The sequence below is a fragment of the Podarcis melisellensis genome, assembly GCF_964234715.1.
Source record: "Podarcis melisellensis genome assembly, chromosome: 2".
NCBI lineage: Eukaryota > Metazoa > Chordata > Lepidosauria > Squamata > Lacertidae > Podarcis > Podarcis melisellensis.
The window spans coordinates 72,442,738-72,463,916 of record NC_138529.1 but is presented as its reverse complement, the minus strand read 5'-3'; the positions used below and the strand labels follow the sequence as shown (position 1 = coordinate 72,463,916).

At 44.1% G+C, this 21,179-nt stretch overlaps 1 protein-coding gene across 1 annotated transcript in view; it reads right to left on the bottom strand.

The window, feature by feature from the left end:
* Positions 1-5,091, bottom strand: part of SEMA3G (semaphorin 3G) — a 76,187-nt gene extending 71,096 nt beyond the window's left edge. The window contains exon 1 of the mRNA XM_081900280.1: positions 4,592-5,091. Coding sequence (XP_081756406.1) covers positions 4,592-4,709 — 118 coding nt within the window. The 5' untranslated portion in view covers positions 4,710-5,091. The remainder of the gene's footprint in view (positions 1-4,591) is intronic.
* Between the last annotated feature and the right edge of the window lie 16,088 nt (positions 5,092-21,179).

The following is a 21,179-nucleotide window of genomic DNA, read 5'->3' as shown; positions in this document are numbered from 1 at the left end:
TCCATGACTACAAAGTACTTAAAGAATAACTCAACTGAGGATTCAGAGTCTTTACCATTTCCAGTCCTGAGGCTCTCAGATCATTAGATACATCAGTCTGGGCTTCAGCCAGTACCACATCTGCCTCTGGTGAAAATCTGCATGAGTATTCAATCTAAGGCAGCACAAGCCCAACTCTTCTGTTTTGTGTTTCCTGCATTCCCCCAGCTGCTCCTAAAGGCAGACTTTCCTCCATTTCCTTTAGCCTATTTGAGGCTAAGGAGACTTTGCTTGCTGACCACAGTCTCTCATATTGCATGCAGTTGGATCTTGAAGCAATGAATATCCAGTCAGAAAGAGAAAATTTATGTCTAAGTATGTGCAGCTGCCATTTTATCAATACCTCAATGAGATGCTATACTCCAAAACTACCCACAAGCATGGGCCTCTATGCATACTGTATTCCAATGAGAATCAAATGTGGATTTGACCCCTGGCTTCCATAGGAGCCAGGCAACAAAATAAATGCAGAAAGGAACAAACCTTCTGGCTAAGACCCAAGTCCAAATGTATGTCTCTGATTCTTGCATTTTGTACTTTCTTCCTACCCATCTTCTTACACAAAGGTCTCCATTCTCAAGAAAGACTCATTTGGTTAGCAACCATAATATTGACACTGAGTGACTTTGTGATATGGGCTGTCCAAACTACAGTTCTCAAGTCTTTGGGTTTTCCTCTTTCTTGTGAAAAAATTGCTAAGCTTCTGGTGTCAGAAAACACTAGGAATTCCTCTCCAGGAGCTGCAAACTTAGCAACCGTCTGTCTTGGGAGGTAATGGAGGAGTGCATCTTTGGAGGTGAAATCAAACTGTTGGAAGGTTACAGCACCTACTGTGGCTGTAGAGACTGGTATGTGAGAGACATGTTTTGTTGTAGCTGGGGCAGATTAAGGCATCTGGTTGTGTTGCTGCACATGCACCATGGTGCTCCTTCTCTCTGCGTTCCTCCCAGCAGTCATTCCTCCTCTGGCCACTGCTATGGATGAGCATAGGCACACAGTGCCTGAACACTGTGTTCTTCTGAAAGGGATTCCCACACAACAGTGGTAACGTTGCCAGCCTTCATGTCACATTTGTACACATCTTTGTAATGCAACAAAACACATCAGCAGGGCTTCAATACAATTGTTTACAAATTAAAGACATTTAAAACATCTGAGAACAATCACATATCCTCCCAGCTAATAATCTCAGGGTCTCCAGGAACGGTGTATTTCAGCCATCAAATGCCTCAGTAAGCAAGTAGGTTTTTAAAGTTCTCTTGAATGTTAGTAAAGATGCAGACAGATGCACCTCATCGGGGAGGGCAATGCATTCTACAAATGAGTAACCACTACAGAGGAGGACTTGACATAGATCAATTGCCAACTGAGAGGCATCTAGCAGTGGCAGCACCTACAGGGCATCCCACATTGGTTGTAGCGTGCAAGATGGTTGACACAGGATGGGACCCTATTTTAGGTACTTTTTATGGCTGTGTGTGCTTACACTTGAATTGGATCCAGTAGTTCACTGTGGATCTGACAGTAACCAACCTTTTGGGGGATTAGAGATGGCAAGTGAATGGCTAGGTGGGGAGTGTATTTCTAACATGCAATCGACCCTAGTCCATATAGCATTACAGCGTTGCACTGCTGAGGAAACAGAATTGACATTGGCAGAGCAGGCATTCCAAATATGTATGTGCTTTAGCCACTCCTAAGCTTACTAGTTCAAGCTCCGCAGACGTGACAGATTCTACCGGAATCAACCCAGTTGAGAGTGAGAGCAACAGGAAACAACTCAATCTGTATCTTGGAAGTGCTAGCCCTGGTTGAGACAGTTCGGGCAACTTTACAAGCACATGGAACACCTGGAGCATCTTCCCTTGCTCTCATTCATGCTACCTGCTCTGAGATATGATCATCCTGCCCCCAAGCTGGCTAAAGAAAACAGAGCCTTGACAGCTGAAACAAAGTAGGCTATGGTTGTTACAACTTTCTCCTGGGAACACAGAGAGGGTGGGTGGTGGGGGCTCATAGCTCAGGAGCAGAGTGCATGTTTTGCATAAAAAAGGACCCTGGTATCTCCAGTTCAGAAGGCTCTCAGAGAGCAGGGCTGTTTCCTGGCTGAGACCTTGAAGAGGCACTGCAAGTGAGTGCAGGCACTGGCTAGACGGAGTAACAGAACCATCAGTCTGTATCCTGATGGATACATTAGCACAGGGTAAGAAACCTTAGACACATGGGCTAACCTTGGCCACCAAGGGATCCAGTTTGGCCCACCTGTCAAAGCAGCCTGCATTATAATGGCATCATGTGATTGATGGGAGGGTTGCCCCATTCCCTGTCAAAGTTAGCCCATAGGTTCCCCACTGCTGCATAAGCAAAAAGAATTCTGCCTGAGCAATAGGACTTCTTCTTATTCTCATCTTCCTGCTTCCCCCTCCAAATATGCTTTGGGGGATTGAGGGAACCCCCAGAACAGGATTTGGGGGAGGCAAAAGAGGGAGGAGGGAGGAGAGGGAGAGAGAGGGAGAGAGAGGGAGAGAGAATGTCCTGCTGTGCAAACAGAAGACATTGCACTAACAGAACAACTAAGCTGGCTACAACCCATAGTTTTTAACCTGCCATGAGCTGCATTTAATTCTGTAAATTCTGCATTTAGTTCTGTAAGAGTAGTAGGTTGCTACTTGGGGGGACCATATATTGTTATTTTCATCTCATTTCATTTAAAAAAAATATATACCCAATCTTTTAAGAGAGGTCCCTTCAACATTACAACATTTAAAAGCAAAACATCTCAATCAGTAAAAGCAATAAAGCAACATAAACAACACACCTAAAAAGTTCTTTTAAAAATCACACAGAAGAAAAAAGAACACAAGAGAGAAAAGGAAGCCACACAATGACATCAGAAAATGTTGCAGACTTCTAATAAATACACCAGTACATAGTCAACTGCCTAATGTGCTTTGCCAAAGTGAACATAAGAAAAGCCCTGCTGGATCAGACTAAAGCTGGGTCTTAGCCAGCCTTCTGCTCCCACAGTGGCCTACCTGGTGCTTATGGGAACCCCAAAAGCTGGACATGAGCACGACAGCACTCTCTGCTCCTGCAGTTCGTATTCACCATATTGCCTCCAATACTGGAAGTGATTATAGTAGCCTTTGAAAGCGAAAAGGGGCAGAGAGGCCAAATAAAAATCAGCAGCAAGTTTTACACCTAGGCTTGCTCAGGTGAATTCAGTGGAGTTTCCAATTGTTTAGCTGATCCCTGCAGCTGTGCTTTAGCAATAACTACTTTATGCAGTTATTGTCAAGAGATAATGTTCACTGTCATGCTGTAAAAAGCTTCACCTGCTGATTTCTGCACAAGCAGCTGCTGTTAAGGGCGCAAGATCAAAGCTGGCTGGTTTTTCCTTCCTATTCAGTTGGCAGTTCTGCTGGATTTTCATGTACATTTGGCATGCGTTATATGTGCTGCATTTCATAAATGAGTGTTCCTGGAAATGATCTGTTCAAATGTGTGCTACATACATAGCAAGAGATAGCACACAGAGGAGAAAATGCGGATGCTGACATGTATGCAACTTTGCCCCCATTTCTCCACAACCACCTATATATTACTTCATTCTCACAAGCTTCCTGTTCTTGATCCCTAGGACACATACACACTTTGACAACCCAGCCAGGCATTGCTTCCCACCCAATGCCAAGATCCCTCACCTGTTCTTACACCTTCTCTTACTCAACTCAGGAAATAAGTCATGATCAAAGCTCTTCAATGGATTCTATCATCCGCCACCTCTCTGAAGAATGTGGAACTCAGTCCAAAGAATCTCCATGTGGCAACTGGGAGCCAATAAAGTACCCAGCAAACAAAAAAGTGCACATGGGACCATCCCAGCCTGAACTACTGAGACACACAGAGAGAGCTGTTAGCATGTTCTAGAGGATAAAATGTTGGATTGGTGTCATGTATGAAAACGAAGAAGTACTTCTAAGCCTCTCCTGTACTTATTGTGGTACAGGTGAAGGACCAACATACAGCAGAAAAATACTGGCCAAGGTTGTGTGTTCACATTCTCATTGTTAACCAACTTAAGCTGGAAACACGTATACACACACATACACACAGCGCTTCCAGACTGCCATTATTTTCAGGTATGATACAACATCTTCTAACCTCCCCACAAACATTTCAGAATGAATGCTCCTTAAAACCACCCCTGTTGCCCGATTCCCCTGCAAACAAATCACTATGAACGAAACAGGTCTTCTGAAAGCGCCCATACACACAGAAGCTTCAGGTGTGGAGGCAGACTTGGCTTTCTTTGGAAAAACAGGGTTCAAAACCTAACTCTTCCCTCGACTGCCTGGCCCATGGATGCGACTCGCTCGAGCCGCACTTTCTCAGCCTCCATTGCTCATCTGTAAAATGGGAACATTAAAGTCCCACCTCCAAAGATGATTTGGAGGCCAAATAAGAAAAGAAAGCGAGCATCAAATATGATTTTTTTTTTCAAAGGGGGGGGGCTGCTTTCTACTGAGTGAGGTGATAATCATAAGCTTACCTTTAGATGAGAGGCGAAGTCGAGGCACGCTGCCCTTCGTGGCACCGCAGCTGGCAAAGGGGTTGCAGATGAGCCACCACCAGGTCGCCAGGCCAGCCAACATGTATCCACCTTTCATGGTCCCTCGCTTTGCCTCTCGCAGGGAGGCAGCCGCTTCTTCCCGTCAGTTCAGAGGGGTTGCCACCCTGACCCCGCTTCTCCCGTCGCAACAGGGACGCCTCTCAGTGCGCCGCCGGCGGCCTGCTAGAAGTGGCGGCTCCCGCAGCGCGCGCTTTCTCCCTCTACACACTGAACGAGCGCGACGCGCCCTCAGGAGTTCGAGCCGGCCGCGCGTCTCCTGCAAAAGTTTTATACAGGCAGGGCTCCACCCAGCTTCTCAGCAAGGCGATCGCCAGAGACCCAGAGAGCTGAGGCGGGGAAAGGACGCGGGAGGGAGGCGCGGCCCGCCTTCAAGGACTTCCCGCCAGCCGCACGCGCCTGAGGCGACTAAGCTGCCCCACCGAGCGAGCCACCCCTCAGGGTGTGAATGTATTTGTGCATGTGTTACATTTCCCCTCAGTGCTGCCCACTCTCTCCTTCCGCTGAGACGGGAAAGCAACTGCCAAGTTAAATGACTCCCTGCTGTAGCTCCACGCTGACTGACTCCTGTCCATTCTCACGAAAGAGGGATGGAGTTGATCCCTGGAATTGGGTTTGGGGATCTAATCTCCTGTAATATTTCCCTACTACACCCTCCTCTCCATGCCTGCAACGGTTTTTCCATCCCAAAGAATGCACTCCCCACACCCGTTCCCCCATCTGAAAAATAAATATATTGATTCCCCACTCTAGCCAAATGGACACAGTCCAGCAGTGTCTCTCAGGTTCTCCTTGCTGCCAGATGTGTCCATTTGAACTGCCCCCGTTACCTGCTCCTTTTTGTTTCTCGCACTGATCTCATTTTACGCACATCCTGAGCTGGCGCTGGCGCCTGTTCCAGATAAAACGGAGCAGAGAAATGGGATGCCTAAGAGTGGCTTGCTCTTTAAAAAACATATTGATACCCATTTTTGAGCCTGACAAGCCTGGTCACCACAGCAAAGTGACAGAATGGAAGAACATGGAGCCACTACCAAGGCTGCCTGACTCATATGCTGACCACAAGTTGGCCTTATTTCCAAGTAAATGTGCATTGGCCAATGAAGGCTGATCCATTTGGGCAGATGTGGCACTGCCCCACCATCTCAGCCGGGCCCCACCTGCCTGCAATTTACATGTGTGTAGCATCAAGGAGCAGGATGGGGGCAAAACTGCCTTCTTCCCCATCACCCAGATGCTTAAAGCTTTTGTAACAGCATGGGTTTCTAACAGAAGACTCCATTCCAGCATCTTCTTCATTATTTCCTTCAGCCTCTAAAAGCATTAGCTCATGGAAAGCAACAACAAAGAAACCCTGAGCTTCTTGCCTATTAGCCACAGATACTACATTTGCTTTCATCTGTTGAGTTGGTATCCTATCCTTTCTCCCAAAGGAACCCAAGTCTATTGACTTAGTTATACCAAAGATCAGGGAAGGTACCACTAGGCCAAGAGGATGCCAGTGTGGTTAACAAGCAGTGCCAAGGATGGCGTTAGAGGCAAGAAGGCTTCCTTCAGGAAACTGAAGCCTTGCCTGTAAATGGTCTGGACTTACCAGTAAGCGTTAGGCTGTGAAGTGGCCAGGTTTGCTGATGTCACCATATTGTTCAGGGTGGTAAGAACAAAAAGGAACTGTGAGGTGCTCAAAAGTATTACTCAAAACCAGGCTAATGAGCATTAGAATGGCAAATGCAACTCAGTAGAAACAAGCATGAAGTGATGCACATTTGAGCAAAATAAATAAGTAAATTTCTAATTTCACATGTATGCTTATGGAGTCAAAATTATACTTGCACACAGTATTGGTGATGACTGTTCAGGAAAGACATCTTGAAGCCATGATGGACAATTCAATGAAAATTTCAGCCCAGTGTGTGGCAGCTATGAAAAAACATAAATTCAATGTTAGGAATAATTAGAAAAGGGTTTGAGAATGAAACTGACAGTATCATCATGCCATTGGACAGATGTACATGCAACTAAATTTGGAATACTGTATACCAGAGCTTTTCCAAACTTTTCATGTTGGTGACACACTTTTTAGACATGCATCATTTCACGACACAGTAATTCAGTCTTACTAGCAAACAGGAGGTTAAGCTAACCCCTTTCCAGCCCCAGTAGGAGTGCTAGGAGTGTTCACGCAACACACCTACACACTGCAGCTGACACACTAACATGTCACGACACACAGTTTGGAAAGCTCTGCTGTATACAGTTCTGGTTGCCTCCCCTTAAAAAAGATACTGTAGAGCTGGAAAAGGTTCAGAAAAGGACAATCAAAATGGTCAAGGGGCTGGAACAATTCCACCCCAAGTAAAGACTGAAATATTTTGGGCTTTCTTTTTAGTTTAGAAAAAAATGACAAGTACCGGTAACTGGAAAATGTTAGATGTGTATAAAATTGTTCATGGTGGCAGAGCAAGTGAACAGAGACACTTCCCACCCTGCTTTCATAATGATAGAACCTGGCGTCATTCAGTGAAGCTGAAAGTTCAAAGAGTCAGGAAAGACAAAAGGAAGTACTTATTCACACTGCGCATATTTAAACCATGGAAATCACTAACACAAGATGTGCCAATGGCCATCAACTTGGATGGCTTTGAAAGCAGTTTAAATAAGTTCATGGATGATAAGTCTGTCAATGGCTACTAACTTACGGACTTCCTGATTGGCTGCTATGAGAACAGGATACTGGACCAAGATGGGCTCTTCTTATGGTCCTGAGACATTTTGGTTCTGTGAACACAGGGAGTTATACAAAATGTTTTTGAGCCACAGTGCATCTTTGAAATTATTCATCTGGTTATAACAAAGAGCATTTTCAACTATGTGGCTTTAAGAGAGTTTGATTGAATATGCTTCTAATACTTTTTCTGGCATTAAACTTTAAGTGGCCAGAATGCCCACTCAGATTAAAGCATTCTCTGTTCTGCATTACCGGTAGTCACACATTCACATTAATAGCAAGGAAAGTTCAGGGTTCACTTGTGCAAATTGTCTAAGGATTCTTCCATTGTACTTCTTAGTTTCCTGTATATTCATCATACAGCTTGAGGGATATCTGCAACTGCCTGGGTTATTATAGAATAGGTCTTTTGTGCTGTTAGAAATGTTTTGGTTTGTGTGTGTGTGCTTTTTTTTCTTTTAGAAGGAAGAATTTTGGAAGGTATGTGCCTTAATGCTGCAATGACATAAGAAACTACACCCCCAGAGATTGTCCGTGTCGCATAACTGCTATAGCCAAAAAAAATCTTGACCCCCTATTGAATCTGGTCACCCCAGAACAAAACTCCCTGCCCACCCGGTTCTTTTATTCCATCTGTCAGAGAACATGGCTGCAATCCTATGCACCCTTTCCGAGGGGCAAACCCTGTTTAATACAGTGGGACTTACTTCTGAGTAAACATGCCAATCTGATATAGCAGTGGGACTGGTTAATTTATTGCAATCTACAAAGCCCTTTGCTGCCATTTGGGGGAGGGAGAAAAGAGACAATACTTACCATTGTTTTAAGTTACTATAAATATCATTAGACACCATGTGGTACTAAGATAAAATTTGGACTTGGGCCCCATGTTAACATTCATGGGTCCAACATCTGCACTGCCAGGCTCCAAATAAGAATGAAATTAGAAGGGCTAGACCAGAACAATGTTGAGAAAAAAGGCCAGCCAGTATTAAAGTTGCCTGAGGAAATCCATTGCACTTTCTATTCTGGTGGGACGGGGGGATGGACAAGGGAAGAAAAGTTTTAAATAAGACTTCGGAACTGTTGGAAAAGTTCAGGTCATCGCTTTATAATTGTGGAATATATTAAAAACTTTTTTTGCCAAGACATATTTTCTCTTTGACCCTAGTTCAGTTTCAGCAAGAATACGGAGAACCAGTGTGATGCGGTGGTTAAGAATATTAGTAAGACTGGGGAGATCCAGGTCCATAACCCCACTCAAGTCTAGAGCTCACTGGGTGGCCTGAAGCAGTCATTAGCTCTCAGCTAACTTACCATATAGGGACGTGGGTGGCGATGTGGGTTAAATCAAAGAGCCTAGGACTTGCCGATCAGAAGGTCAGCGGTTCGAATCCCTGTGATGGGGTGAGCTCCCATTGCTGGTAAACGGCATTTCCGTGCACTGCTCTGGTTCGCCAGAAGCGGTTTAGTCATGCTGGCCACATGACCACATACACCAGCTCCCTCGGCCAATAAAGTGACATGAGCGCCGCAACCCCAGAGTCGGTCATGACTGGACCTAATGGTCAGGGGTCCCTTTACGTTTAAACTTACCATATGGCAGGAGTGGGGAGCCACTGACCCTCCAGCAGGGGTGCTAACTTGAATAAAATATTGAGGGTGAAGCAGTTAAGCCCTGCCCCACATAATCATATGGCACGGCACACACCATTTGAATGGCAATGCCCATCAACCTTGGGGGGTCAGCCCCCCCAAATACTTTATGGGAGGCAAAGGGACCTCCACCCCTAAGAGTTGGTTCCTATGCCCTCCAGCCTGATCCAGTATACCTGAAGGAGCATTACCACTCCCATCATTCAGCCTGGACACTGAGAACTAGTCTCTGAGGGCCTTCTGGTGGTTCCCTCACTGCGAGAAGTGAAGTTACAGGGAACCAGGCAGAAGGCCTTCTCAGTAGAGATGCCCGCCTTGTGGAATGCCTCCCATCAGATGTCAAGGCAATAAACAACTATCTGACTTTTAGAAGACATCTGAAAGCAACCCTGTTTAGTGAAGCTTTTAATGTTTGATATTTTATTGTGTTTTTAATATTCTGTTGGGAGCCGCCCAGAGTGGCTGGAGAAACCCAGCCAGATGGGTGGGGTAGAAATAATAAATTATTATTGTTTGTTTGTTTGTTTGTTTATTATCATTATCATTGTCATCGTCATCCAGCTCACTAAGTCTTCCGTGGTAGCTCACTAGTCCACCAAGACAATTTAGTGCCCTACCTAACAAAACAAAACAAAAGTATGTAGATCCAGTTAAACCTCTGATGAGTGGGGAAGAGCCAATGCTCATTTTGTGGTACTAGGCTGGACACAGAGGCTGACATCTCACCACATAATCCTCCACCAGGTGGGAATATGGACTGCCCTTGTCCCTGTTCATCTCATTAATCATCTGATGAGCAGTGGGACAGACAATGCTTGCTCTGTCTTTGAGTGTGTGCGGTGCGCACGCACACATGCATTGGAACGTTGGCCCACTTTGGCCACACCCACTTTTGTCTTGGCCCCACCCTCTGATGGCTTGCACCTCCTGAGGGATTGGCCAAGAGCAAATATGGCCCATAGGCTGAAAGGGGTTAGCCGCCTTACAGAGTACCTGTGAAATGAAATGGGCAAGGAAGATCCATCTACATCAACCTGAACTCCCTACAAGGGTCAGATTTTAACTGCAATTGTGTGTGTGTGTGTGTGTGTGTGTGTGTGTATAATTTTTAAAATGAAAGAAGGGTTGGCCTGTGTCTCAAATGCTAACTTGAGATGTTCATGCAAGCACTAGGAGCCAAGCATAAATTCTCTGTTCTGCGTTACATAGATGTTAGGAGACATAGATGCTTTAAAGGAAGGAAAAGGCTTTAAACAGATGTCAGGACCAGGCGAGGGAATACTGGAGGTCCAGCATGCAATCAATTACAGCATGTCATAGAGGAGGGAGTGCTAATTAAATTCAATTAGTTCGGGGCTTGCCCCAGGATCCCCAAGGAAGAGTTTAGGAAGGAGAGAGAGGTAAAGGATTTGTATTCCAGACAGGAGGAGCAATAGAGAGGCATCAAAGCTTGTGGAAAGGGGGAGACCTTAGCCATGTTAACAACTGCACAACTTCAGTGTGTGCCAGTAGCCCTTGGCCTTCTAGAAAAGGAGCAAGCTGTATGCTTTTGCAGTGAACAGTCCGATAATTAACATATTTGTACTTGTCAAATAAACACAAACAGGCTGTCCTGGAGTAAGTGTATGAAAATGAGTCGAAAGAGGAAACTTCCTGTCTGCCAATATAGCTAGTAAATGTTCCCAGTAAAGGCTCTGGCAGGTACAGTAACTTTTACTTTATATTCCCTGGCCAAGATTAAACAGTAAGTGAATGAGGAAAACAACTGTGTGATCTTGCTGGTACTTAACCAAGATCTGGTGGGATAAATCTTGATGTTTAATTTTATACGTCTACAACATCTGTATGCTGCTTTTCTACTGTTCGCTGGCCCTCATGGCTGCATACAGCCAATAAAATACAAGTTGTTGTTGTTGTTGTTGTTGTTGGGCAGCTGTGTTAGTCTCCTGCAGCAAAAGCAACAAAGAATCTTGTGGCACCTTAATAGCCAGCACATTTATTATAGCATAAAGTTTTGTGGATTAGAGTCGACTTCTTAAGATGGATGAAGTGTTGTTCTAAGACTTAGGACCTAAGTTGACAGGTATATATATCCGTAGGGTTGTAAAGGGTTGGGGGCAAATTGTAAGCAGTGAGGTCAGCTTACCAAAGCCAGAATGTTTGCATTACCTCCAACACTGCTTTGTGAATAGTCCACTGTAACAATTCTGCATACATTTAAACTTTAACATAATTGTCCAGGTCTGTAATTTTGGCATTTCATTTCCCTCTGACCTCACTGCATGCAGACTCCCCAACCACACACACACATACCTGTCAGCTTAGGATAACACATCATGCATCTGATGAAGTGGACCCTAGTTCACAAAAGCTTGTGCCGTGTGACTGATGTTTCTGTTCCTTCTGTCTCTGCCTCAAGCACATTTACTCAGTGGTAAGTTCTACTCAGGTCAATGGGGTGGGGTGGGGTTTAAGAGTACAATCTAAAACCCCTGTCCAACAGCAGTGGAGCTCGATGGGGCAGTGAGGCCATTGCAATATCCACAGCTCCACCATTCATATTGGAAGGAGGAGAGGAGAATAAAAAACACCTATATGGTTGTGGAAGCTCTCAGGTTGGTGCATTATGCAGCAACAGCCAAATGGAAATAATGCACTACTGGCACTTCCTTGGGGCAAGAGAAACTATTTACTGTGTCTCAAATGCACATAAAGATGTAGTGGCATTGATGCCGATACTTCTCAGAGAAGAATACTCTTTTTAAAAAAAATATTGTGAACTGGCCTGAGCTCTTTGGATGAAGGGTGGCATATAAATTTAATTTAATAAACGACAACAATAAAAGACCAGGCTAACAAAATAAATAAAAAACAAAGACCCTAAAACCTAAAAGAGTTTTCACAGTCCAAAGGGATGCCCAACTACTTCTTTCAAAAGAAGAGAATGTTGTTTTTAACACCAGTTGCCTTTGCTCAAGTCAATACCAATTTACATAGCTAAGGGGCAGTGTGTTGCAGCAGATGATTATGTGCAAATGACATAAAGGGCCAACTCCTTTGAATCTGACCCCTCAGAATCACATGGAACTATGGAGCCCAAACTTTTTCCTCTACCATAGACTTCTTGAAAAGTGCTTAATTATTTTTCTGCCTGCTGTAGCAACTGTAATTTGCTGTGCTATATGTTGTACATTTTTTAATTCTATTTTGATTTCTTCTTTTATTTCTTATATACTGTATTGTATTAAAATACCATATAAAAAATAAAAGCAGCAATACAATTACAATTCAAATCAATGGAATGGATATCCCACCTCCTCTCTTCAGCCACAAATCTATGGTTATTTTGCAGGCCACCAGAACAAAGCTTGCTGATCAAAGTTTGGGAACCTCTGGCATGGAACATTTTGTAACAGGCTCTTCCTGTTGGACTAGATGTCATACAAGACCACCTCCAAGTATATGATCCTAGGCCATTAAAATCTCTGCTGTAGTATGAAGTGTCAAGTCTACACCCCAAAATGCTACATCCCCTGCTGATTGACAGATGCTACAGACATACCCTATGCCTGGAACACACCCCATCCCTCACCCCCTCACTCCCAGGCACTTGACTATCCTTTCCAATCTCTCTCTCTCTCTCTCTCTCTCTCTCTCTCTCTCTCTCTCTCTCTCTCTCTCTCTCTCTCTCTCTCTCTCAGTGTTTGGTTCCTTTGCCCACCACAGTCTTGCCTATTTTTCTGTATTTTGTGCTAACTGGTGATATTGATCCAAACCTAAACCAGTATTCCCAGGACTGTTGTCAAGCACCGTCCTCGTCTGCCTCCATTTTTCTTTTGTGTTAAGCTATTGACATGTTACCGTGCGCTCTGGTTTCTGTCACACTGTTCCGTTGCGCCAGAAACAGTTTAGTCATGCTGGCCACAAGACCCAGAAAGCTGTCTGTGGACAAACGCTGGCTCCCTCAGCCTGAAAGTGAAATGAGCACCCCATAGTCGCCTTTGACTGGACTTAACCACCATGGTGTCCTTTACCTTTACCTTATAGGGTGCATGACACTGTAGGTCACTCCAGTCTGATGTTTGGTTGCGGTGTATTCTGCAACATGTTCTTGACACAATAACAGCACATTAGTGGTGGATTTGTTCAGCTTTGGTTTGCTCTGCTTCCTAATGCTACTAGATTGCTGCTGTCCAGAGAAAACAAAACAAAAATAAACCAATACATCTGTGATATAAACAATTACAGGTTTTCAGCAGGGAATTATGGGATATGAACCGATTGGAAATGAAGTAGTGTGACCACCCCAGAACTTCTGGAAATGCAAACAATATTGATAGTGGGACCGTGTTTGGCAACTCTGGTAGCATCATGTGCAGAAATCATCATGAATGCACAATAAAAATTACGACGGAAGGGGCCCCAAGTTTTGTGTGGTATCTACACACTATTGGTGCTAAATGAATGCTAACGCATAGTGAGAATTTTAGGGTTACAAATTTAAGATGTTTTGCATACTAAAAATGATCCTCATCCAGAACTCCCCTGTTGTTGTTTAGTTGTTTAGTCGTGTCCGACTCTTAATGACGCCATGGACCAGAGCACACCAGGCACTTCTGTCTTCCACTGCCTCCCGCAGGTTGGTCAAACTCATGCTGGTAGCTTCGAGAACACTGTCCAACCATCTCGTCCTCTGCTGTCCCCTTCTCCTTGTGCCCTCCACCTTTCCCAATATCAGGGTCTTTTCCAGGGAGTCTTCTCTTCTCATGAGGTGGCCAAAGTATTGGAGCCTCAGAACTCCCCCTATCAGCCCTAAATCTAAACAATGCTGTCCCCTCACCTCAAGCTTCTTCCTCACATTCTCCCTCTGTTGATTTTGTGCCATCCTGTGGGACTCTGATGATCACAGAACTGGCCACCGACAGGCCTAAAGAGATCAGTCTCCCCTTTAATCAATCACATAGTATCACTAACACAGAGACAGCCCTGATATCCTGGCTCTCATTCTACTCAGCTGGCTCTTCTTACATCCTGCCATTCACCTCCTTTTTTTCACACTTTTTTTTCTAACTTGGGCTCTCCACGAATTGTTTATTTTCCATTCTAGCTTATGTGCATATTCTTGGCCAAGCTCTTAACCCTCATCCCACAAATCCTTTTAATAAAGGCAGCATTAGTTAGCAATAACCAGCTGAATCTGAATCCCTGCCAAGCTTTGCGAATCCCATATAATCCTCCTCCCTCTCTACATTTGCTTTGAGCACCAAACTCCATTGCTCACATAAAGCTGTATATGACCTCATCCAGGTTGCCCAGACTCATGCCACAACAACATCACCAAGGAGGATCATATTTCTCCTGGGATATAGAAAATATATGACCTTTGTCCCACTCCCCTTTGGGGCATTTGATGGGTTCCCTTAATTAACCAGGCTCCTGTCATCAGCACCCTGCGCCATCATTCTTTCAAACTAATTTTCTCTTCTAAAGCATTTCTGGGACAGAGGGGGGATAGGAGTTGCTCAAGCAACTGAGCTCCTCTTCACAGAAGCAAAGAAAGAAAAATTAAATGTGTGAGTGTGGCCTTGGGAGAGATCTCAAGCCAATTCATTCTAGGCAAAAATCAGTCTGATGGTGCTGCAACAAATGATGAGCAGAAACTCAAAACCCGCCTGCCCCCTTTATGTGGGTGGGACAGGAATATGTATCCCTCTCCAGCAGGATTCTCCCCCCAAAAAAACCTTCAAAAAGAGAGCACAATCCAGCGATATTTATTCACCACTAAGTCCCATGGAGAAAATCAGTCGAGCTTCAGTTATCTGTGTGACTGTGTGACTAGGGCTACAATCCTGTGTTCCTTTATGTAGGAGAAAATCCAGTTGAACATAATCCTTGCTTGCACATTGTTTATGTGGTAGTTAGACTTCAGCTGTGCACACACTATACCTTCAATATAGATTTGAAGCACATTATTTCCCTTAAATAATTCTGGGCACTATAGTTTGTTTGGGGTTTCTGGGAATTGTAACTCTGTGAAGGGGGAACTGCAGTGCTCCAAATTCTTTGATGGAAAATGTGCTTTGCTTCAAAGGCATAGTGTATTATTGAGCATTCATTCTGATTTGTGTAGGGGGTGGTTTTATGACAACGAGCATTCATCCTGATTTGCAGGGTGTTGTATCCATTAATCACCTGTTCACCTCACATTTCTCTATGCATTTGCCCATCACCTTTCCACCTTTTTTTTAAGTGGGCATGTGCTAGGGCCACAGATCACTTTAATCTGCTTTAATAGCAAACCTAAAGTTCAGGTATGCACTTGAACTCCTCCCACAAAATAGTCTGGAGCGACCTTCTCAACCTTGGGTCCCCAGATGTTGTTGAACTACAACACCCATCTTCCCTAGCTAGCAGAACCAGTGGGTGATGGGTGTTGTAGTCCAACAACATCTGAGGACCCAAGGTTGAGAAAGGCTGGTCTGGAGGTACACTTACTTCCAAGTAAGAATGCATAATTTCTTGAATTATGGCCAGGAATGTCAGAGTCATTCTTTCCACTGGACTAAAACCATCCACTTAAGCTTCTTGCCTTCACAGGAAGGTAAAAATGTTCCCTCCAAGCTCATTTGTCAGTTACTGTATTGAATGGATGGGTTTCTTGGAAGGCACAAGCACTGATAATGCGATCCTGGTCTGGGGAAGTCATTCTGAACAAGTTCTCTGGAGTGCAGATAGTAAAATATTTGTCAGGAGGAGTCTGGTGTGCTCTGAATTTGTTGAATGTTGGGGCCTGAATCCAACCATTCCTTTTCAGTCTGCACAATGTGCATAAGCAGATTTTCTCAAGTATGCTGTAAGCCTTCACTGCTCTTTCCTCCCAAGGAAACTGGCCTTAGAAAGGTCTAAATTCTAAGAGCTTGAGGAAGTGGGAGAGGAAAGCACTAGTAATTAACCAAAGTGCTCTAGCAGGAATGCAATATCATGCCTGGAATGTCTTCTTAAAAAGCTGTTGTGCCTGCCAAAATCTGGTTACTCTCACCACCAAATAACCACAGACTGCTTCCCTGGTCTTTAATTCAAGACATTTGAATTTCCAGCTCAGAGAGTCTGGCTTCTAGAAAGACAGAGGTCCTGGTGCCTCCGATTTCAGACATCAACTTTGCCTGTATGCTATTATTCTACTCTACAAAAAAAATGTGCTGAATGCTGCAGGACAACAGTAGCTCTGAGGAAACTGTAGAAACAGTGAAAAGATTGATGGTGGTAGAAGGGATGTAAGATGTTTTCTGTTCCACTCTGCATTTGTCACATGTAGCAATGTGTCTATTCTGCTGCAGTTCACCTTACACCAGTGGTTTTCAACCAGGGTTCCGTGGCACCCTGGGGTGACTTGATTGATGGTCAGGGGTGCCACGGGCAACATTGGCCTCCGTCCCCCTTTCCTTCCCTCCCTCCTCTGATGCCCTCTTGTATTTCTGCCTCCCAAAGGCTTGCACAGCTGTTTGTTGCAGCAGCCCTGGCTACAAGCTCCCCAGGCGAATGGTCAATGTGAGAGAAGTGGGTGTGGCTTGGCCTCCTGGGCCAAATGGAAGGTCTTATTAAGCCTATGCGTTAGAGGTTCCCCACTGCTGTTCTAGAGAGATGCTTATCCAGCCTTCCCTGAACACAGATTTTTCCTAAGCAGACTTCAGTTGAATGCCAAGTGGAGGAGAATATGGTCAGAGAAACAAGCCAGGAAAGACTTGGATAAGCAGCTGGCACAATAATTGGCTGTAGCAGTGGAGCAGCCACACCAAGTCAGCTTTCACAAACTCCCTGCAGTGGAATTACTTCATAACTACCCAATACTAGACAAATTCAGTTCATTTATAGCAAAGTGAGGCTTGATGCTCTTACACAAAACCATATCTTGTTTTCCGTTTACTATACAGCTGTTAACATGCAACATGAGGTCAATTGTTGATTGCACTGAGGAACTCACAATGAAGTTTGTTTTCTAGACAATAACTTTTTAATCTGTTTGACTCTTGCTAGAAAAAGAAAAAGCCAATCTCAGAGACTGACAATTCAAGACAACCTGAGTCGCCTATTTGAAAATCTTGCATACTACAACTAACATTTATATCTGTTAATAAATAGAATTAGAAATAAATAAAAGGAAACCAACTTTTATACAGTTCCTGACAGGGGTTCCTGGTACTTACCCGAGGTTCGTGTTTCCTTTTGGAAATGTGGCACGGTGGAGGCTGTGGTGTCTTTATGATATGTGGCTTATTTGAACATATATGCAACCTGAGCCTACGATGGAGGGCTTCACAGCATTAATGCCTCAAAAGGGTCTTGTTTCTCCCAAAGCCACAGCCTTGGATTCAGAGATTCGGCATGTCTCTCTCTCTCTCTCTCTCTCTCTCTCTCTCTCTCTCTCTCTCTCTCTCTCTCTCTCTCTCTCCCCTGCTTTTCTTCTAGGTCACATTACTCTAAACTCTAAACTCAGGATTTGTCTTTCTAACTACCTCTGAGGAGAGCCCCCACCCATTTTTCATCCTGCACAGAGTCCCCTATCCTTAGTTCTCTTAATGGCCCACCACCCAAGCAATCACCTCAACACAGGAAGCTAGTCTGGCTTATATTTTAACATTTACTAGGTCCAGGGGCTAGACTTCCATCCAGCTCTGAAACTCATAACTACACACACACACACACACACACACTCTCTCTCTCTCTCTCTCTCTCTCTGTCTCTCTCTTCTCTTACATTTACTCACCCTGCACTGCTGTACACTGCTGTTCTTGCCTGCTATTTAGTTATTGTGTCATTGCTTGTTTTGTGCTTTTATTTTCTTCTTTTAATACAATTAATCTGCCATAGGATCATCTTGTGAATGGCGAGTTATAAGCACAATCAATCCATACTGTAGTAGTTAGGAGAATCCAAGAAACTGTAATCCTCTCTCCATTTAGCCTAGGGTTTCCCAGACTTGGGTCTCCAGCTGTTTTTGGACAACAACTCTCATCATCCCTGGCTAGCAAGACCAGTGCTCAGGGATGATGGGACTTGTAGTTCAAAAACAGCTCGAGTCCAAAGTTTGGGAAACCCTGATTTGGCCAGCCTGATCAGCTGGATTTAATGAGTGGGTACAGTATAATGTGCAACAAAGTGCCATGAGCCTCTCAGCACTGTTAAAAATCCGGTTTGGAGTAGCAGGCTCAAATGGAGGAGGAGGAGGAAAAAGAAGAAACAGAGGGGGAATCTAAATTGTATTTTTTTAAAAAAAAAAATTATTCATTTTTCAAACACATAATAAAAAACAAACAAAACACAAAACAAAAACATACAAAACATTTAAACATGTATAATTTCATAATCTTATTTTCATGCACCTTCTTTCCTCCGACTTCCCCATACCTCCCTTTTGCTGCATCCTTATTTTGCAATTCTTTAGCAACCCTTTAGTCAATTTGTCTATTAGTTCCCTTTCATTAAGTTTCCTTAAATTTGTTAGTTACAGCTGTAATTCTCTGCTTCTTACCCCTTGACATCTTAACACACCTCAATTTTACAACAATTTTTAAGATATATTTTAAATTTCTTCCAATCCTCTTCCACTGTCTCTTTCCCCTGGTCGCGGATTCTGCCAGTCATCTCTGCCAGTCCCATAAAATCCATCACCTTTGTCTGCCATTCTTCCAGAGTAGGTAGTTCTTGCGTCTTCCAATACTTTGCCAGAAGAATTCTTGCTGCTGTGGTAGCGTACATAAAAAAGGTCCTGTCCTGGAAAGGGGAAAGGGGAAGATCCCCACTCCTGGCACCTCCAGGTTCTTACAATTCAGGACGGGAATCTGAATTGTAAGAACCTGGAGGTGCCAGGAGTGGGGATCTCCCCTTTCCAGCTGACTTCAGCCACTTTAGAAGGGGGTTTAGGGATGCTGGCTCTCCTCTTCCACCTTCCTGCAGGACAGAGAGCCTCAGGGGATAAAAGGGAGGGCTTTGTTCAGTTGAATGGGAAGGTTGAACAGGAGTCAGCAGCACCAGAAGGGGACAGCCTTGTCACCTAGAAACAGGCAATGCCTTTGGAGATGGGAGGAGACCCACCTGCCCCAGAGTGCATGCTTGCAATTTCGACAGATGTGATGCATCTCAGTGTTAAGGAACCTACACTTAGCCATGGTGTTTGTCCAAAGCAAAATCACACAGTAGGAATATAACTCACTCTCCACTTAAGACACTCTCTTAGGACCAGCCCTTAAGTTACAAGAGTGCCCTGGCTGCCATTTCCTAGTAGCTCCATTCTATGCTGCTCTCTGGTAACGCAGAAACCATGAAAGAAAGGCAGATTGTGCACAAAGAACCATGTCAACAACATAAGCCTGCTGTGGTTCTTCCCACCTGGGCCTCCACCTTCTGTGTGGCTTCTGCGTCCCCACATTCCTGTGCTGGCATAGAAAGGGAAAAGAAGACTTGGCCAAGTGCCCCAGGTGAGTGTGTGTTGTGTGAACCTCTTCAAATGCAGAAGTCCTGGAAAGGGATTTTACCAAATCCTATAACTCTATGAATTAAAAAGCACTTAATTTGCCAGACTTTGACCTCAAGGGCACTGTAAGTCAGAGGCCATCCATACAGACCAGAGACTAGAACTGATTTTACTATGACTGATCTCCTGACGAGAGGCAATCCCTTCTAATCCCTGTCTTTTTGCCTTGTCTCTTCAAAGGAGGCCTGGTTCACAAGCTGCTTCTTTTTCATTTTTCATGCATCCATTTAAGGTGATATGCCAAACAAAGGTCCTTTCTCAGCCCCTTATCCACCCCCTCCCCCAACTTTTATAATATAGCTATGATTGGTCCAGTAAAGCAATGTTTCCCAACCTTTTTCCTACTGTGGTCCCCTTCCGACCTTGTTTCCTTCCTGTGGCCCTCACCCTGTCCTACCGGCAGAAAGGTAGCTATTTAAATGTTTTGTTTGTAAATAGAACGTATTTGTAAATAAAACACATTTTTTATAATTTATGCAAAATACAATTACATAAAATGATAGGAACATAATAAAATATTGTTGAAGCAGAAAAACATAGAATCATAGGGCTGGAAGGGACCCAAGGGTCATCTAGTCCAACCCCCTGCAATGTAGAAAACTCAGCTAAAGCATCCATGACACGGCCATCCGTGTCCTCTGCTTAGAAACCTCCAAGGAAGGAGAGCCCACAACCTCCCAAGGGAGATCCATCTTCCATGTATTATATAAAAAAATAAACAGCACATACTTGACCCCAGTTATATTGCCCATTCAGGGAAAAGCTGGAAGAGAATATTTGCAAAACACAACTGGTAGGCAGGGGAAAGGTTAAGCTTCCTCTTCTACTCTTAACCTGTCCCATTTTTCAAACTATCATCCTTCTCAAGCTGCTTTCCAGAAATGGATGGAAGAGGGCTGTTGGGAGTAAATAATACGTATTTGCATGTAATGTCTAATTCAGCTTTCGTCCTGTGAGTGATTCATTGGAAGATGTTGCTGGTTGAGCATAAAACAGGAAAGATGATGCCTTTTATTAGACCAGCTTCGGCGGAATAAAGCTGGCAAAATATAATCAAACCATGTCAGTCTAGTAAAAGAGATCACTTTACCTGCATTAAACTATCATGAAAGCGTGAAGCCCAAACCTGATGAAATTGGTTTTAAATAGCAATTGCACCCCCACCCCCAAGTTCATGTTTTCACTGATTGCCATCTCTCCTCTCTCCAGTTTCTGGAGGCTGGTACTTGAATAATAATTTTGAAAATGATGAGTGCTGCAAGGTTCAACAATGGTGGTGGTTGCCAATAATAATAATAAATGACTAGGGACCAGCAATTCAAGTTTTCCTGCCCCCACTGTGGGAACAGAAACCGACATTGACATTGTTTAACTCCAATTCATTAAAGCTGTCATCTGTGCAAGCACAACCGTTTCTTGAAACATACGCACCTCAGCTTAACCATGGCTTCGTTTTCCTAATCAGATGGAAGTGGCTTAAGCAGAAACTCTATTTTAATTCTGTGGGAATGTTCAGGGATGCAGGAGAGGATATATTGTTTGATTATAGCCTTTCCAACTTGTGTTAACTTGTTCCACAATTTAGCAGAGTAACG